The sequence below is a fragment of the Balaenoptera ricei genome, chromosome 15, assembly GCF_028023285.1.
Source record: "Balaenoptera ricei isolate mBalRic1 chromosome 15, mBalRic1.hap2, whole genome shotgun sequence".
In the NCBI taxonomy this organism is placed as follows: domain Eukaryota; kingdom Metazoa; phylum Chordata; class Mammalia; order Artiodactyla; family Balaenopteridae; genus Balaenoptera; species Balaenoptera ricei.
In genome coordinates, this window is record NC_082653.1 from 1,436,083 (window position 1) to 1,453,155 (window position 17,073).

At 66.1% G+C, this 17,073-nt stretch overlaps 1 protein-coding gene across 7 annotated transcripts; it reads left to right on the top strand.

The window, feature by feature from the left end:
* The first annotated feature begins 993 nt into the window (after positions 1 to 993).
* On the top strand, positions 994 to 16,167 carry RBBP8NL (RBBP8 N-terminal like). 7 transcript variants are annotated; one of them, XM_059897325.1, is made up of 15 exons: positions 1,000 to 1,117; positions 7,435 to 7,586; positions 8,027 to 8,259; positions 8,672 to 8,714; positions 9,223 to 9,318; positions 9,633 to 9,745; positions 10,191 to 10,263; positions 10,625 to 10,755; positions 10,898 to 10,980; positions 11,227 to 11,393; positions 11,988 to 12,705; positions 12,935 to 13,055; positions 13,560 to 13,630; positions 13,729 to 13,855; positions 15,538 to 16,166. In XM_059897325.1, exons 6-15 carry the CDS (start codon positions 9,661 to 9,663, stop codon positions 15,555 to 15,557), a joined length of 1,596 nt encoding a protein of 531 aa, XP_059753308.1. In that variant the 5' UTR covers positions 1,000 to 1,117; positions 7,435 to 7,586; positions 8,027 to 8,259; positions 8,672 to 8,714; positions 9,223 to 9,318; positions 9,633 to 9,660; the 3' UTR covers positions 15,558 to 16,166. The 7 variants fall into 7 exon arrangements, 6 of the variants coding, with proteins under 6 accessions (XP_059753304.1, XP_059753307.1, XP_059753305.1 ...); XM_059897322.1 differs by lacking the exon at positions 8,027 to 8,259 and having other exon boundaries at positions 996 to 1,117; positions 11,988 to 12,577; positions 12,957 to 13,055; positions 15,538 to 16,167; XM_059897320.1 differs by lacking the exon at positions 8,027 to 8,259 and having other exon boundaries at positions 999 to 1,117.
* Positions 16,168 to 17,073: the final 906 nt, after the last annotated feature.

Genomic DNA, 17,073 nt, shown 5'->3' on the forward strand with positions numbered 1-17,073 from the left:
CATCAGCAAAGCTCCAGGGCCCAGCTGGCCTGCGGGGTGCCCGGCTGACCGCTGCTCCCCTGAGAGCCCAGGGCCGGCCAGCAGTGGCCAGCAGAGCCCTCACCGGGGAGCAGGAAGTGCCTCTGGGACCTCACCAGGGCGGCTGGCCTGGAGCCTGGGTCCTCCCCCACTGAGCCCTGAGCACTCCCTGGGGTTCCCTCAGGCGCCCTTGGGGGAGGGCTCCTGCGCAGAGCTGGAGATGGGGGGGAGGGGAGCACAGGGCGGGGGCTGGCGGAGGGAGCAGGGGAGTGGGGGAGGGCTGTGGGCGAGCGGGGGAGGGGTGGTCAGCGGCTGCGGCCCTCGGAGCCCAGCTCTTTTCGGCATGAGTGCGGCCACAGTGTCGCCGAGCGGAGGACAAACACGGAAAACCGCAACGCCCGGCTCCTCCTGCGCTCACCGCCCCACAGGGCACCCCAGGCTGCCCTGAGACCCAGAGGTGCCCACCCGCCTGGGCCACCTGCTTGCTCTCCTCTGGGGTGGGAGTGCGGAGGGGGCAGTGCAGGGCAGGGGCCTCCAACCCGGCACGGCCGCTGCCAGCCCCACTTCCGGATGTCCATCTACAGAGCTCTGATAGGGACAGGCCTGCCGTCATTATCCCCAGTTTACAGACAAGGAAACTGAGGCCAGAAAGGTCAGCCCACGGGAGCCAGGGGGAGAGGCCGGAGGCACCGCTGCCGCCCCGCTCTGCCCCAAGGTGACGACTGCTCCCTCCTGCCTGCCCTCGCTGCCCTGCCTCTCGCGTCCGTGCCCAGGCCCTGGATTCTCCTTGCTGCCTGGCCCACTCCGGCCAGAGGCACGGGCCAGGCGGTAATTATGGGAAAACAATCCCATCTCTATGAGGGTTCAGACCCGACCCGTTTTGCCACTTTCTGTGCAACGGCAGAACCAGTTGGGCAGCTTTGGGCAGCCTCTGCCTCCTTTCTGCTCCTGGCCGGGGGAATCGAAAACCTGTCAAGCGGGTTTGGCCAAAATTGTGTCTTGTTCTCAAGCAAGTTCACAGTGCTGGCTTCCATCTCTCGGGCGGGACATTCCGGATCGCAGTGGAGGTCCACAGAGGTCGATGCGGACGGGGGGCCCTGTGAGTACCTTCAGCAGTTGGGGGCAAGGGAAGGGGGCGCATGAGCTGGGGTCACTGTCGGGGTGCCTGCCACGAAGGTGGAGGCCCAGCCCCTGCTTGCTGGGCAGGAGGTGGGGCCGGCAGCGGGGCTGGCCTAGGGGGCACAGCCACCTGCTCCGGGGCACCTGGTCCAGGGGACCGATTGGGGGCAGGGGCCTCAGTGGGCTTCCTGGGCAGAGGGGCTGGGTGAGCCAAGGCTGGGCCTGGCACTGCCCGTCGTCGGGTGAGGGTCTGGGGACACCAGCAAGGGGCCGGTAGCCTGCCACTTCATCCAGGACCTGCCCCACTGCCTAGACCCCCCCGGGTCAGAAGGGGTGCAGCCGAGGAGTGAGGGGTGGTGCGTGGCGCAGCCAGCCCCAGCTCAGAGCCGGGCACGGTGGGACACTTGGCTGCCCTCAGCTTGCTGTCCCCTGGGAGGCAGCGACAAATGCCTCCCGGGGGCCTCGGGTCCTGCTCAGCTCCCCCAGCCAGGCCTCTGGAAGGCAGCCCACGAAGGCACAGCAGCCGTGGGGCCGGCCCATCCTTTTTTTTAAAAAAATATTTATTTATTTACTTATTTGGTTGCACCAGATCCTCGTTGTGGCATGCGAACTCTTAGTTGCAGCATGTGGGATCTAGTTCCCTGACCAGGGATCAAACTTGGGCCCCCTGCATTGGGAGCACAGAGTCTTAACCACTGGACCACCAGGGAAGTCCCCCGGCCCATCCTCGAGGAGTCGGGTTGCAGGGCCCGCTGTTACCTGAGCCACCCAGCAAGCGCGCACCTGCCTTGAGCCTCTGTGCATGTGTGCACACGCACGTGCAACACACGAGTATGTGCACGCACGTGCAGGCAGCTCTCCCTGTGCCCGTGCAGTGCTGTGTGTGCAGCGGGGGAGGTGGCTGAGGGCGGCACCCACGTGCTTGGCGTTTCTCTGGTGTGCGCACGCATGTTGGGATACTGTTGTGTCTGTATGTGTGGGTGTGGGCGTCACACATGTGTGCACGTGTGCCATGGGTCTATGTGTCTGGTGATGTCAGAAACCATCCCGGCAGTGGCACCTCTGTGGACTCAGCCTGCCATCTGAGCTTGCCCAGGAGGTCGCCAGGAGGCTGCACTGGCCATGTCCCTTGCAAGCTGGTGACTGTGGGCAGGTGACATCACTCTGAGCTGCAGGTTCCTCATCTGGGAAGTGGGGGCTGACGGGGCCACTCCATGGGCAACATGAGCCCCGTGACTCACTGCACGTGACACTCGTGCCGGGCACCTGGATGTGGGGGCTGGCAGGCGGGCCCCTGACCACCTGCGGTCGATGGGCACTGGATGCCCACCACATCAAGGAGACCCGACAGCCCATGGTGGTGGCGCAGACTCCCTCCGGCCTCCAGGAGCTGGGCCAGGGCACCCCACCGTCTGTTCTGTGGCCCAGGACACTGAGGCACAGCCGCGGCAGTGACTTGGCTAACGTTGCCGGGGGAGGGGCTTCGCCCATCACCACGGAGGCCACAGAGACACCAGAGCCTCTTACCTGCTTTGAGCCTCAGTGCCTGAATCTGTAGAATGGCACAGTCAGAGCCTTCTCAGAAGGCCGGGCGAGCTCCAGTCACACGTGTGGGCCGAGCCTGGGTCCACAGCGGGTGCTGCATAAATGCTCGTGCCAAGAACATTCAAAGGGCTTGGATGGTGTGCCTGGCCCTGCGTGGTCCCTTGGTGACAGGCAGGCTGAGTGTCCCTGGGATCACTCCGCTTCTTCAGAGGAGCTCTGGGACGTTGCAGGGCCCCTGCAGTAGACGCCACACAGCGTGTAGAGCCCCAGCCCAGTGCTTGGCTGACTGGACGCTCGGGAAACCGAGGCCACCGCTATTGTTACTGCTGTGTCATTGTCCTTGTGTTACGGGTAGGTGGGTAGACAGATCACTGGCAGAGAAGGGGCATAATCGGGGACTAGGTGCTCCTGCACCCGAGGGACCTGCTGGAGAAGAGGCTCCAACAAGGGAAGGCAGCCAGGGAGTGAGGAGCCTGGGGCCCCGCGGACCCAGCAAGGCAAGAGCCTCTACCGTGGGCTTCGCTGCTCAACCAGGCAGAGCCCGGCCCAGGCCCACAGCTGGGGCTTCGGTGCCTCCTCTGTGCAGGGGGTCCAGGGGGCACCTCCCCCAGACATGGCCACCAAGACCCAGTGGACCCCGTGAGTGTCCACTCAGTGAGTGAGTGTGTGCCATCACTGCTGGAACCTGAGACCTCGGCCCTGAACTCAGGGTGGGTGAGGGGGGCGTCCTTGACCTCCTGCAAAGGGCGTTTGTGGCAACGGCACTTGAACTTGTCCGAGGGAGAAGGGGCTCCTGTAAGCTGCACCGCTGGACTCCTGGGGCCGCCTGTGGGGCAGGTCCTGGTGGGGGGACTGCACGGGGTGGACACAGGGTCTCCACCCGCAGTTAACTGAGCACCTGCCAGGCCCTGGGCTGAGTACACGTCACCCAGACACATGTCACCTGGACACACGTTACTCGTGTGTAACTCGTGTACAACAACCTGATATGGGGGTGGAATTACCCCCCAGATGGGGAAACTGAGGCTCAGAGAGGTAAAACGCTTGTCCCGGTCACGCAGTGGGTAAAGGCAGGGCCCGGACCTGTGGGCTTGGAGGTCCCCTGCCCTGGCTGACTCTGCCCTGGGTGAGTGGCAGGTGGGCAGGGTCACTGGCGTAGCTGACCCTTGGCCCTTCCCTCCCATCTGCTCCTTCCGGGGCTCCTCCCGGCCTGAGCATCCAGGGTAGGAGGGGCTGGGATCCCCGCGGGACCCTGAGGAGCAGCTCTCAGGCCTCTGACCCCAGGCTCACCCCCACCCCGCCGGCAACTCGGGCCACCCTCCCCTGTAGGCAGGCCCCGCCGGCCCGGAGGCAGCAGCCCGGACCCCTAGCCCACAGGCCTGCGGCCTCGTCCCAGCACCACTGCAGCCCCACCCCACGCCCGGGGGACAGCCCTCCTGCCTGGAGTTCCCTGAACCCCCAGCGCCCCGCCCGGCGGCTCTGCACACCTGGCAAACACAGCGCCGCCACCGCCACCGGGGAGGGCTGGACCCCCGCCCCTGGCAGCAGACCCTTTGCACCTCCACAGCGGGGATTCTTCCTACTCACAACCACCACATTCACCTCGGGTGCGGACCCGCCTCCCTCCTCCTCCTGCCGCTTCCTTGGACCCTCCCCACACCGAGGGTGGGGCTGGGACAGGGGCTGCCCCAGGAGACTGTCTACTTCACGGGCCAAACGCCCTTCTGTCACCTGCCTGCCCAGGGAAGTCACACCACCCCCATGGCACTGTCACCAGGGCTGGATGGCCCTGGTCCTCCCTGGGAAACGCGGGGCTCCCAGCAGGACGCATCCCTTCCAGCTGTGCCCGCAGCCGCTTGCGCATCCTGCCCAGGACCCATGTCCATGCTGCTTCCCTGCCCACCATGCGGGAGGGTGTCTCCCCCTGCCCATCAGAGACCCCGAGAGGGGCAGCCAGGCGGGGCCCTGGGTGGTTTGGGATGGTTGGATACAGAGAGGAGCCAGGGTATGGGGAACAGAGGGTGCCCTGGTCCTTTACCAACGGGGCCTCCACACCACAGCATGGGCATAGGGAACGGTGCTGGTCTCTCACTCAGACCTGGTGTCCACAGAGCCTCTCCCAGCCCCAGGGGCACTGCAGGCTCCCTGGGGCGGCTCCTTTACGAGCATTGGCCCAGCCCACATGCCGCAGCAGGCTCCAGGCTCTGGCTGTGATGGGGAAGAGCAGCCTGACAGACGGGTCTGGGTGGAATTTCAGGCACAGTGGCTCGGCCCCTCCCTGGCCAACCTCCCCCAGCCTTCAGGGAGCCCGAGCCCACGGGGTGGGGGTGGCCCTCACAGTCTTATCTCCCAGAAGCCCCACCGCAAAATAAAGAAGTGCAGAGCCAGCACAGCAGGGCCACCTGGAGTGCGTACCTGGTCCACGGCGGTGAGGGCACATCCTCAGCGCCAGAGTGAATTCAAGCCCCGACCCCCGCTTCCCACTGGGTGGCCAGGGAGCGTGACTTGATCTCTCTGGGCCTCAGTTTCCCCATCTGGAAAGTGGGCTCCTTGCAACGTGATCAGGGTTAGATGGGTTCAGGAAGTGGGGCCGGGATTATCACATACACCCCGCTCGAGCCCTGGTCTCCCCCAGCCTCTGCAATTCAGCATCTTTTCCCCTAACCTGCCAGGACATCCCTCTGGCTCCCGGCCTCGAGGAGGGGGACCCTCCCAAGCTCCCCTTGTTCGCAGAGCTCTCACCCACCTGACACAGAGCCGTCATGCAACGCCCCCACTCCCCTGGCCATCGCTCAGGAGTGTCCCAGAAGCCAGGCAGGTCTAAAATGAGTTTGGGGAGCTCTACCTTCCTGCCGCTCAACCCCCCAGCACACCCCATTTGGCCCTGCCCGCCAGCTCCCGTGGCCACCACAGGACGCAGGACTGCACTCTGCCTTCTTGCTGGTCCCAGCCTCACATCTGGAAGTCGAGGCTTCCCCGGTACTCTGACCTTGACCTGGGGTTCGAGGACCCAGTTGAAAGCCAGGCTCCACTGTCAAGTCTCCCCTCAGGCAGCTCGCCCCGGCCCCTGGCTTCTCGTGGGATCACAGGGCCTGCTCCCCTCAGTTAATGATCCCACCCCCCGGGGTGCCCACCACCCCAACTTCTGAGAGCCCAGAGCAGTTGTGCCTCTTCTGCACTCCCGGTGAGTGAATCCCACAGCGGGCTGGCTTTCGGGTCTGGCCCCCCACTCTGCAATGGCATGGGACGTCACCGCTCCTGCCACCGCAGGACATTCGCCAGCAGGCATTTGAGGGTTTCCAGTTTGGGGACTGTTGCTGCAAACACTCCAGTCTTGGGGCAAACTTTGAAATGCAAGCGAGACCACGCCCCTCCTTCAGTGTGCCCTGGGGGGAATCAGGCATGGCCTCCCGCAGGGAGCTTTGAGCAGAGGTCCCCAGGGCTTGTGCAGAAAGTGCCTCCTGGGGAGAGGCATGGAAGGGGGGCGGCCAATGCAGAGCTGGCAGTGCACCAGCAGTGGGGTGGTGGCTTGGGCCAGGCGGGTGCTATGAAAGAAAGAAAGGTGAGGCTCTGGGGGAGGTTCCGGGAGCGTACAGAAGGCAAACCAAGAGCTGCGGCTGACAGATCAGGGTAGGATGCCGGCAGACGAGTCGGGAGTGCCAGGACCCCAGACGCTCATTTTCAGGGTCAGCTGACCCCCAGGGCTCCTCAGGCTGAGGACAAGGAGGGAACAGAGGGGCTGTCACCACCTGGCCTGGAGACAGCGATGGCGGGGGTCTTTGCTGGTGGCATCTGCGCTGATCTGGCTCTGTGAGCTGTGCGTCTGACTCCCAGCTCTGTGACAGATGGTGACACAGAGCTGGACAGTGGCGGGCAGTGGTGGCCTCAGTACCCACTACCAGAGGTCTGCCACAAGGACTGAGGGGCTCTCGCCTGGTGGAGGGTGGTGCCTGGCACCATGGTGAGGAAGCTGTCGCTGGGCTGAGCCCCGGCCTCACACCCAGCTCCGAGGAGATGGACCCCATGGGACCCCGCGGGATACTCACCGGTGCCCACTAGACAGGCACCGTGGCCACTGCCAGAAGGAAGAAAGCGCGGCTCAGAGGGGCCAGAGCTCACGGTGGTCACACTGCGGGCAAAGTTTGTCCAGCTCCCAGCTTAGGCTCTCAACCCCACACTCTTAATTTTTAGCAAACACTTCACGGAGGTGAAACACAAGCAGGAAAAAGGGCCCAGGCCACAAGGGGCGGCTGGGTAGACTTCCACCTATGCACGGTCACCAGCTCCTGCAGGGGAAACAACCAGCCAGCCCCCAAAGCCCCCCGCCATGGCCCCACGGGGCCATCCATGCCACTGCGGGCACCTGGACCCCACTGAGTGGGCTCTCCCATTGGATGAACGCGCCCTGGCTGACTGGCCCGCTGGCTGGGGGCGGGCACGGGCATCTCCAGTCTGGGGCCTCGTCAACACGCATCGCATGCACCGTTGTGGTCCCAGCACCAAGCGGGAACTGGTGCCTTCAGGCATCTGCTTTGTTGCGAGGACTGGCTTAGGGAGTTGAGATTAAGTGAGAATGCCCCATCCCTCTATGTGCCCCTCAGGTGTGGACATGACCCAGTGGGTGGTCACAAGACAGGACTCCCACACCCACCGGGACCGGCCCCCACCTCCTCTCCAGGCTACTGCCGGACCCTACATCCCACAGGCCCTTCCTGAGCTAATGTGACCGTCTCCGCACTTTCCGCTCCATAGGCTGGAAACGGAGGGGCAGTAGAGGCCAAGGGGCCACCCCTACACCTGGAGCACAGAGGGGCCTGGGCCAGGGCCAGGGCCTCGGGAAGCCATGGAGAGCTTCATGGAGTCGCTGAACAGGCTGAAGGACGTCCATGAGAATGAGATCACGGGTGAGCGTCTTGGGATGGACAAACCCTCACCCGGACGGCAGTCTAAGGGCCAAAGCCAGGCCGGGGGGCTCCCACACATCACCTCCAAATCTCGCCAAACCTGGGGACCTCGCCTTCCAGGCCCAGAAGGGGAGTCGTGACCCAGAGCCCAGAGCTGCAAGTGGTCAGGCGCCCAGCCTCAGACCAGCACCCCCGACCGCAGCCCTGGAGGGGTGGGCCCTGAATGAGCAGCTAGCATCAGAGCCAAAATAAGAAGCCAGCCTGGTCACAGAGAGCCGAGAAGCTCTGGCCACGACCGGCCCCTTTCCCAAGGTGGGGACCTCAGTGTCCCCCAAAAGGGAGGTCACCTACTTCCCTACTCGCAATGGGATCTCGAGGCTCCAGAGGCCTGTCTAGAGCTTTCCAGGGCACTGAGCTGAAACCCCTCTGCTCCCCTCCAGGACACCCAGGCTGAGGTCTGCCCGGCCGACACATCTGTCCGATTCTCCCGCCGGCAACAGGGCCGCAGCCACACCACCCCCTTCACTCCAGTGCCCGGGCCAGACCCTCCCGAGACCTTTCTGAGACTCACACACACCCTGAAGCCCAAAAGGGCCTGGGTCACCTCTCCCAGAGACCCAGAGGGGCAGGGGCTGCTTGGGCTAGCCTAGGGCCCAAGCCAGACCACAATGAGGTGAGGAAGAGGGGGTCTGCTGGGGTCTTCCCCAAGGGCCCATTTTATTTCAACTCTGGCAGCATCCAAAAAACATTCCTCTTGGGACTTGGCCAGGTAGCTGGTCACTCCCAGCATCAGGGTCCCTCCCCATCTCCAGTCAGACACCAGAGCCAGAGACCCCAGGGAGGGGAGAGGCTGGGCCCGGACCGGGTCCCAGGCAGCCAGGAGAGGGGGCGGAAGCTGTCAGCAGGTGCAGACTGGGAGCCCGCCGAGGGGGCGACCTCCGGGAGTCAGTGAGGGGACCCAGGCAGGCGGCAGGCGTCTGGAGAGGGCCTTGCCAGACAACCGGGGACAGGAAATGCCCCAGCTCTGCGGCAGGGGTGGCAGCACAGCTGGGCCTGACCCTCTGCTCCTTTCCTCGCTCCTCCAGGCCTGCAGAACAAGCTTCTGGAACTGAACTCAGAGAGGTGCCGGTGAGTGAGGACAGGCCTTGGGCCAGCAGGTGGGAAGGGCAGCGGCTCCCCAGCCGCTCACGCGCACGCCCGCAGCCCCAGGGCCCCGGAACTGCCACCAGCTGTGATGCGGAAGCGGACACTGAGGCTCGGCGTGGGGGGTGGGGGAGTCTCCGGTCCAAGGTCCAAGCCCCTCCCCCAGTGAACAGGGACCCTCCAGGGGGCTGGGCAAGCCGCGTCCATGCAGGGCGCCTCCGGGACCAATCATTATCAACAGGAGGACTCGTCGTGAGTCCGGGAGACCCGCGGGCCGGCTCCCCGAGTCCCCCTTGCACAGAGGAGGCTGCAGGTGGCACATGGATGAGACAGGGTCCCCAGGGAGGCCGCGAACACTCTCGCTTGGGCGTGCTGGCATTGCCCTTGCGAGGCCCCACTTCTCAAGGCAGTCCCAGGCCACGGGAGAGGCTGGCGGGGCAGCGCGGGGGGCCCCCGGCAGAGCAGCACGCGCACGGCGGCCCGTCCCCCGCAGGGACGCCCAGAGGGCGGAGGAGCTCTGTGCCAAGAACCGTCAGCTCAGGGAGCAGCAGAGGGCGCTGAAGGAGAACCTGCGGGCACTGGAGAACAGGTGGGGCGCCTGATGCCGCGCGCACGCTGGGGGCGGGGCTCACGGGAAGCCGCGGAGGGCTGTGCGGAGAACGAGTCCAGGAAGCTCCGGCATAAACGAAACCACCGCAGGACATCTCAGAGCCTTAAATAAACTGCATTTTCAAGGTTCCTTCCCCAACTCAAGGGCACATGGAACGCTTAGCCCCCAGGGTAGGGGTGAGGCGGGCTTCCACGGAACACAGTTTGGGAAAGGCAGGGCTCGTCCAGGGAGGGGGGCAGCGCGGGTCCCAGCCTCCCTGCTCAGAGCGGCCTCCCGTCTCCTCGCCCCCGCAGGCTGCGGGCCGGCCTGTGCGACCGCTGCATGGTCACCCAGGAGCTGGCGAGGAAGAAGCAGCAGGAGTTCGAGAGCTCCCTGCTCCAGAGCCTGCAGCATGTCTTCCTTCTCAGTGAGCCCGCCCCCGGGCGTCCCTCCCGTGGGGGCCCGCGACCCCCCCAGGGCCTGCTCAGCCCGACCAGGGGTCCCGGGGAAAGGGGAAGAGGCAGTCTGGGCCGTGCCATCGGTGGGGGGGGGGGGGGGACACCCACACCCCCACTCACAGACAAATGGTGCAAAGCCCCCCGCTGGCGCCTACATGCCCCCCACTGGTCAGTTACCCAGGCAGGGGGCGTCCCTGCCCTCTCAGGGCCTCAGTTCCCACCTTCCCATGATGAGGAGGGTCCTGCGGAGCCCTGAGGTCTCACAGGGCCTGCCAGTGAGGACACGCCCCTTTCCCTCGGCGGGGGGGTCCCTGGGGGCTGGGGCCAGGACAGGAGGGGCTCCTGGGGGCTGTGAGGGCCCCACCCCGCCCTGCTTCCCCTCCCACAGTCCCTCCTAATCAGCGCCTTCTGCAGCGACCGAGCTGACCCGGCTGCAGGAGGAAAACGATGCCTTGAAGGAGGAGGTGAAGCAGCTCCGGGGCCCAGGGTGAGTCAGGGGGGCCACCAGGGCCCAGCAACACTTACCCCGCACACCTCAGCCACAGCAGGCGCCCAGCACGTCCACGGGCCTGGGCACGCGGCGCAGAGGGGAGGGGCCCCCGCAGGCCAGCTGCCCAGAGCAGATGCCGCCTCCCCTGGTCTGCAAGCACAGGTCCTAGAAGCGGAGCTGGGCCCCAGCACCCGCGGCAGCTCTGACGCCTGGGCTCCACGGGGACATCGGTGTGAGCCGACGATGGTGGTCTTTCCTGGTCACCTGGGTCCCCAGGAGGGCGCCCTGGCCTTTCTGATCGCCTCTGGGGCACTGCCCTCCCTTACCCACACTGTGCTTGCCTCCCCTCTCGAGACAGGCCCAAGCCCCAGCCCAGGGAGGGCGCCCCAGACCCCCCGTCACCCCTGCTGCTCCCCTCCCTGGGCACCTGGAAGGCCGTCACTGAGAAGCCACTGGGAGGCCGTGAGGAGACGGAGGACAACCACGCAGGTGCGGGTCCACGGGGAGGAGGGGCTGCTGGGGGGCGGGGGAGGCCGGGAGGCTGGAGCCCCGGGACCGGGGAGCCCTGTGCGCTGAGCTGGCCCCTCTGAGCACCTCCCAGCCAACCTGCCCTCTGCTTCTCCTCCCACAGAAAGGCCGGTGGGGTACGGGACGTCTCCAGTAGCCAAAATCTCCCCGGGTGCCAGCCTGCCTGAGCCCCGGGCCCCGGACATGGTGAGGGAGAGGGACCCAGAGCCCACTCCTTCCTCTCCCCGGGCAGCCCAAGGCAGGAGGCTGGCAGCCGCCAGCCCTGCTATGTGCCACGCACATGGCCCGTGCCAAGCAGGGACCCCTGAGCTCCATGTGACGTGGGTGGAGGCGAGGCTCAGAGCGGGTGGGTGACCTGCCCAAGGTCACACAGAGGAAAGGGCAGAGGGCAGCAGCCAACCCCACCCAGGCTGACCCATACACCCCGTGCAGAGCCCCCAGCACATCTCCAACCAGCTACACGGGACCATCGCCGTGGTGCGGCCAGGGTCCCGGGCCTGCTCCGCCAACCGGGGCTCCGTCAACGGGACGTCCCCACTGCCGCCCCCCAGGAGCAGCCCCCCAAGCCCGCCTGGAGAGCACAGCCTCCCTCTGGACAGGTGAGGCCCAGCCCGCCGCCACCACCAGGAGCAGCCTCAGTCGGGCACCCAGTCTCCTACTCTGGTCCCACCTTTGGGGAAGGGGCCAGCAGCCCCGGGAAGTCCCTCCCATTATCCCTCCAGGAGCCCCACCCTTCCCTGGCTTGGCTTTCCCAGCTACCCTGCCCAGAGCACAGTTCCCACGTGGCCATCTCTTGAAAGGCCAGAGCGGGACGGGGGGACACGGAGGTTGGAGATGGGGACCGAGAAGCCCCTCAGAAGAGCCCACGCAAAGGCTCTCACCGTGGTCTGAGACCACTCTCAGCGTCTGAGAGGAGACTGGGGGCGGGGCTGCAGTGGGCCCACGGGTGGGCTGGGCGCTCCAGGGGACCGGGCAGGCAGCCGATGCCCAGAAGAGGGCGAGGCCTTGGTGGCCAGGTCCCTCGTCAGAGCCCCTAGGCCCCAGGTCAACTCTTCCCCGGGGGCCCGGGCGGTCCCCTCCCCACTACCCACCGTGTGACCCGGGCGCTCGCCTCGCCTCCCTGGGCCCCTGGTCCTCCCTGTGAAACGGGGGCGACCGTGGGCCGTGGTCAGCGGGCTCCTCCTCGCCCACAGCTTCCTGCAGGCCTCTCTGCCCTCTGCCAAGCCCTGCGAGTCCCCGAAGCGCTCCCTCCAGGCCGACCGCCTCTGCCACCCGAACCGCCACCTGGCCCTGCCCCGTGGGAGCCCTCACAGAGGCCCCCAGGCCCCCGCCGCAGCCCCCAGCGGCCCCCAGCCCCAGGGCCTCAAGGCCGGGGAGGCGGAGGCCGGGGAGGAGCCCACGGGTCTGCTGGGCCTAACAGGCGCCCTGGCGGGCGGGCGGGACCCGCGGCTGGAGGGAGCGCTGCACCTGCTCCTGGCCCGGCAGCTGTGGGCCCGGGGGCGGGCGGGCGGTGCCGGGCTGAGGGGCCCACCGGTGCCGGGGAAGACGCCACCCTCCCCGCCAGCCGGCTCCCACTCGGAGGGTCCCGGGGGCGGGGCGGCCGGGGCAGCCCTGCCCAGAGGGCAGCACCCACAGCCCACAGGCCCAGGCAGTCCCGGGACAAAGGAGGCCACGGCCACACAGGACTATGTCCCGGACAAGCCTCTGGACCTCTCCGAGTGGGGCCGGGGCCGGGACGGCGCCCCCAAGCCTGCCAGCCTGCCAGGATCACTCAGCCCCCCAGGTGCCCACACGCCCAGCCCCAGGCCACCCCAGGGAGTGGAGCCCTCTGCACAGTCTGGGGTCCAGGGACTCAGCGACGGCACCAAGGGGGCCAAAGAGCCAGAGGCGGAAGAGCCTCCACCTTCCACGGTAAGGGACCAAGCCCTGCTCCTGGCCTCCACGCGCCCCGCCCAGAGCACCCAGCGGCCCTGGGCTGCTCTCGTCCCTCTGTTCCACCAGCCGGCCGCCTGAGTCACACCACACGGGAGACGGCTGACCCTCCAGCCTCAGCCAGGGTCCCGCAGGCTGTGCCCAAAGCCGGGCGAGGGCAGGGAAGTTGCCTCACGTGAACTCAAGTCACTTACTTGCTTCCCCCCAGGAACCCTCACATTCTCTCCCAGGCCCCAGCCTGCCCTCTCCAAGTGGACCAGGAGATGAGGACAGAGGGAGGCCAAAACTGCCTCTCTGCGCGCAAAGGCCTGATGGAGACAGCCACCCGGGTGAGGATGAGTACTGGCGTCACGAGAACACAGGAAGTGGCACCACAGCAGGGAGGGAGGTGCAGTGGTCAGCGTCAGCTAGGGGCACCTATCCCAGGACCTGGCTCAGCCCCCTGGGCCTGACCGACCAAACCCTGGGTCTCGGACTTGGTTTCCCCCACCTACAGACCCAGAAAGCAGTTGGGGGCTCAGGGAGGGCACGTTTCTGACCACAGGCAGTGAAGGGAGAGCATCTTAACAATTAGGGCTTCCGGGCAGGTAGTGAGTTCCCCGTCACCCAGCAACCAAGCCAGGGGACACCCCAGCCGGTGGGGTCATTGTACGGGTGCTGGAGACACTGGGCCTGGATTCGACCCCAGGGCAGGTTCTTCGGTCCCTCTGTGCCTCAGTTTCCTCATCTGAAGAGTTGTTGCCACTGGTCCTAGTACGGCAGGTTAGAGGCCTGTGCTTCCGCTAGACTCCCAGGCCACCAGCCTGGCCTGACCCACACCCTGCGTCCTGCAGAGCTCAGCAAAGCCCAAGGACAGCGGCCGGAGTCGGATGAGCTAGATAAGCCAGACACCTCGGACAGCGAGGTGGGTGCCCGGCCACACAGCGGGGTGAGGCGGGGGCACCAGGGCTGCCCCAGGCTTCGGGGAGGGTCCTCAGCATGACCACACCCCCACCCCATCAGGTGGGCCTGAGCACCGAGGCGGGGGCCACGCGGAGCTCGCCAGCCGAGGGACCCAGGGGTTTCTGCGCCAAGGAGCGTGGGCGGGGCCCACAGAAGAGGAAGCGGGCCTCAGACCAGTGGAGCAAAGGTGGGAGGCCAGGGCTGGGCGGGGCGGCCACAGCACTGATGCCCCCACCCCACCTTTCTGGCTACTTGGAGCCCAGCAGCCAGCCCTGGAGCCTCTCCCAGAGCAGCCCCGTAACAGAGACCCGGGTCAGGCCTGCGTGAACCCTGACTCCACTTCCTCCTCCTCGCGGGCTGGCCCTTTCACCCCCAGTCTGTTTCCCTCTGGAAAGGGGGCGATACCAGGGCTAGCGTGAGATTCCAGGGACACAGCCGAGGATGGTCGTATCGTCTTCGTTGTCACAGGGGAGAAGGGGCGTCCTGGGCCACGAGCAGCCCCCAGGCCTGGCGGTCCTGAGCCCCTCCCCCTCTCCCAGTGCCACCGGGATGGGTGGGCACTCCTGGACCCTCTTGTGCACCTTCCAAGAGAAGCAGCAGCAGAGGGTGCTGCCCCAGGGTGTGGGTGTGTTTGTTCCCCTGGGGGTTTGGGGGCCGCTCACGTGCTCGCCAAGGTGGGTACCTGTGGGCTTCCCCCAGCCCCCGCTCCAGCCTCGGGTATCAGGACATCCTCCCACTTCCCGCTCCGGCCACGGTGGCAGCTCAGGCCAGGCCTCCGGGCGCCCACGAGAGCCTTAGAACGCCTGAGCTAGCTGATACTGCATGCCGCCTGGTGTTTGTCCAAGCAGGCCTGCGTCGCAGGCTGGGCTGTGGCCGCCACAGTGCGCCATTGTTGCCGGGAAGGTGACCGCAGCCTGTGTTTGCCGGGTGAGCAGTGGAGGAGGCCAGCACGCCTGTGTGATCTCGTGGCACATCCTGCTGGGCATTTTTGGAAGCTGTCCTGGTGGGCGCGGTCCGAAGGGGTGCGCCGTGTCCGCCCCCACCCTCCACACTGAGTCAAGCCCACTCCCACCCTCACCCGCCCACCCGGGCCAGGGCAGGGCCTCCCCAGCGGGCACCCACGCCCCCCAACACCCACAGGGGTGATCAGTGAGAACAGGCCCCTTGCCCAGCTTGTGCCACATGGCTCGGCGCCAGGGGCAGTGCCCTTGTATCTTGTGCCCGTGGAGCGGTTCAAGACAGCGTCCAGTCGTTACTGCCTTTGGGCCTCATGACCCAGCCCAGTGATGAATCATCACTGTTTCACAGATGGGGAAACTGAGGCTCAGAGATGGGGTAACTTGCCCAGGGTTACGGAGCCGGTACATGGGGTCAGGATTCCAACCTGATCTGTCTGACCTAGAACCTAGGGCTTGTTCTGCATGAGAGACGGGCCTGAAGCCCAGCATCTCGGCAGGTCCCACCTGTAAGGGTCTCAAGGACCAGATGCCCCTTCCCTGTGGCCGCAGAGGCAGGCCCATGGAAGCACCTAGCCCGTGTCTTGGGGATTCTGAGAGCATTTCCCCGTGAGCTCGGCCTATCCAGAATGTCCCAGACCCTCTGCAAGGTGGCAAGGGAGGCACCGGGGCCAGGCCAATTCTAGGATCACACACCTGGGGAGAGGGTCTGTGCTTCCACCAAATTCCCAAGGCTCACCCTTCGATCGGGCCACCCTGCTCCGGTGTCCGTTGCTGTCGGGAACAAGTGTGGGCTCTTGAGTTCTCAGAAACTGCCCACGAGGCCCTGGGTGAGAGCCCAGTGTTGCTGCAAAAGAGGACACACAAGGCCACTACAGCGCCTCCTGGTCTAACCTTGGTCTACTTCCCACAGCCTCGAAGAAGCCGTCCTGAGGAATAAGGAACCCAGGGGAGCCAGGAGCCCGAGGGACCCCGAGGACAGCAGCCCCTCACCCAGCACCAGCAGCTGGGAAGAGAGCCAGGGGCACCCCAGCCTGCCCAGCCGTGCTCCCCACCCGACTGCCCGCGGCCAGGACAGCCCACGCCGTCAGCCAGCAGACGGTCCCAGCAGCAGCATAGTGAACTGGGTCCTGGCCCACATCCAGAGGGGTTGGGAAGGCCAAGAGGGCTGGTCTTCTGAACCCCTCCATCTCAGAAATGGTCTTGCCCGCCACCCTCAGCCCAGCATCTGCTCCCTTGCAGGGAGTAGGGGCCTGGGAGGCCAGGGTGGCTCAAGCTCCAGCCCAGCCCCACCCCCCACCCCTGCTGTGCACAGGCAGCCCTTCCTGGACAGTGCCCCCTCCTCCCACCAACTCCACTAGCATCCTGGACCCAAGGGGCTACGAGCCTGGCCACCTATTCCTGACGGGGCATGGAGCTCTGAGCGGTGGTCTCGGGCGCCCCCTCGTGGAGTCCCACAAACAGGTGCTGGGCAGTGAGGGCACAGGAAGGCTGACGGCAGCACCTGGGGAGGGGGGGGGGGGGTCCCAGGGCATCCAGAGAATAAAGTGTAATGAAGGATGGCGTGTGCAGCTGGCAGGGTCGGGGGTCATCTGGGCTTCCACCTGCCTGGGCAGGTGACGCAAGAGGCTCTTGAATGTGCCCAGGGATGGGAAGTCACTCCCTTTCTGAAGGGCAGGATCAAAACCAGCCCCGTCTGCAGAGCATTACAGGGACCAGGGCAGCCTCTGGGGAGGGCTGTGGGAACACAACAGGGAATGTCTGCCAGGCCCCACACAGAGCCCCTCCACACTCTGGGTCCCTGGTCCACTGGCCTGTGAGCCATCTGCACCACCACAGGGCACACAGGGCAGCTCACCCAGGCTTCCACCCGACCCAGAACCTGGAAGAAGACCACACCCACTCCCCCCGCCCCCACCCACCCCGTCCCTGCGGCACCACCAAAGTTCAACATAATGCCAGTTGGCAGAGGAGGCAAGTCTGCAGGGCCCAGCTCCATTATCGGGCAGCAGACAGCATGGTTTTGGAGCTGAGGGCCAATAACCAAATGACAGCCCTCCACCGCTTCATCCTCCCACCGCCCCTTTTCATTTCCCTCATCTGACATCCGCTTAACTATTAGCTACCAGTTTGGCAGCCCGTCCCCGCCCCAACCTGCCAGGGTCCTCCTACTGGTAACAGCTGGCCAGCAGGGCCAGGCCCTGGGGCCCTGATCCATGATGCTGCTGCTGGCCTCCCGCTCGCTAAGAGGCGCTCTGCAGGCCAGGGCTGTGTCGGCCCCGCCCCCCAACACCTGCACGGAGGAGAGAAATGCGTGTGGCGTGTATGGTTCCATGCAGGAGCAGTCACAGCTGCGTGGGCAAACCACATGGCAAGTGCCGGTCTCCAGCCGCCGGGAAGACCCAGTGCTGGTGACAGCCCCGGGCTGAGCCCACTGAACCCTGACCAC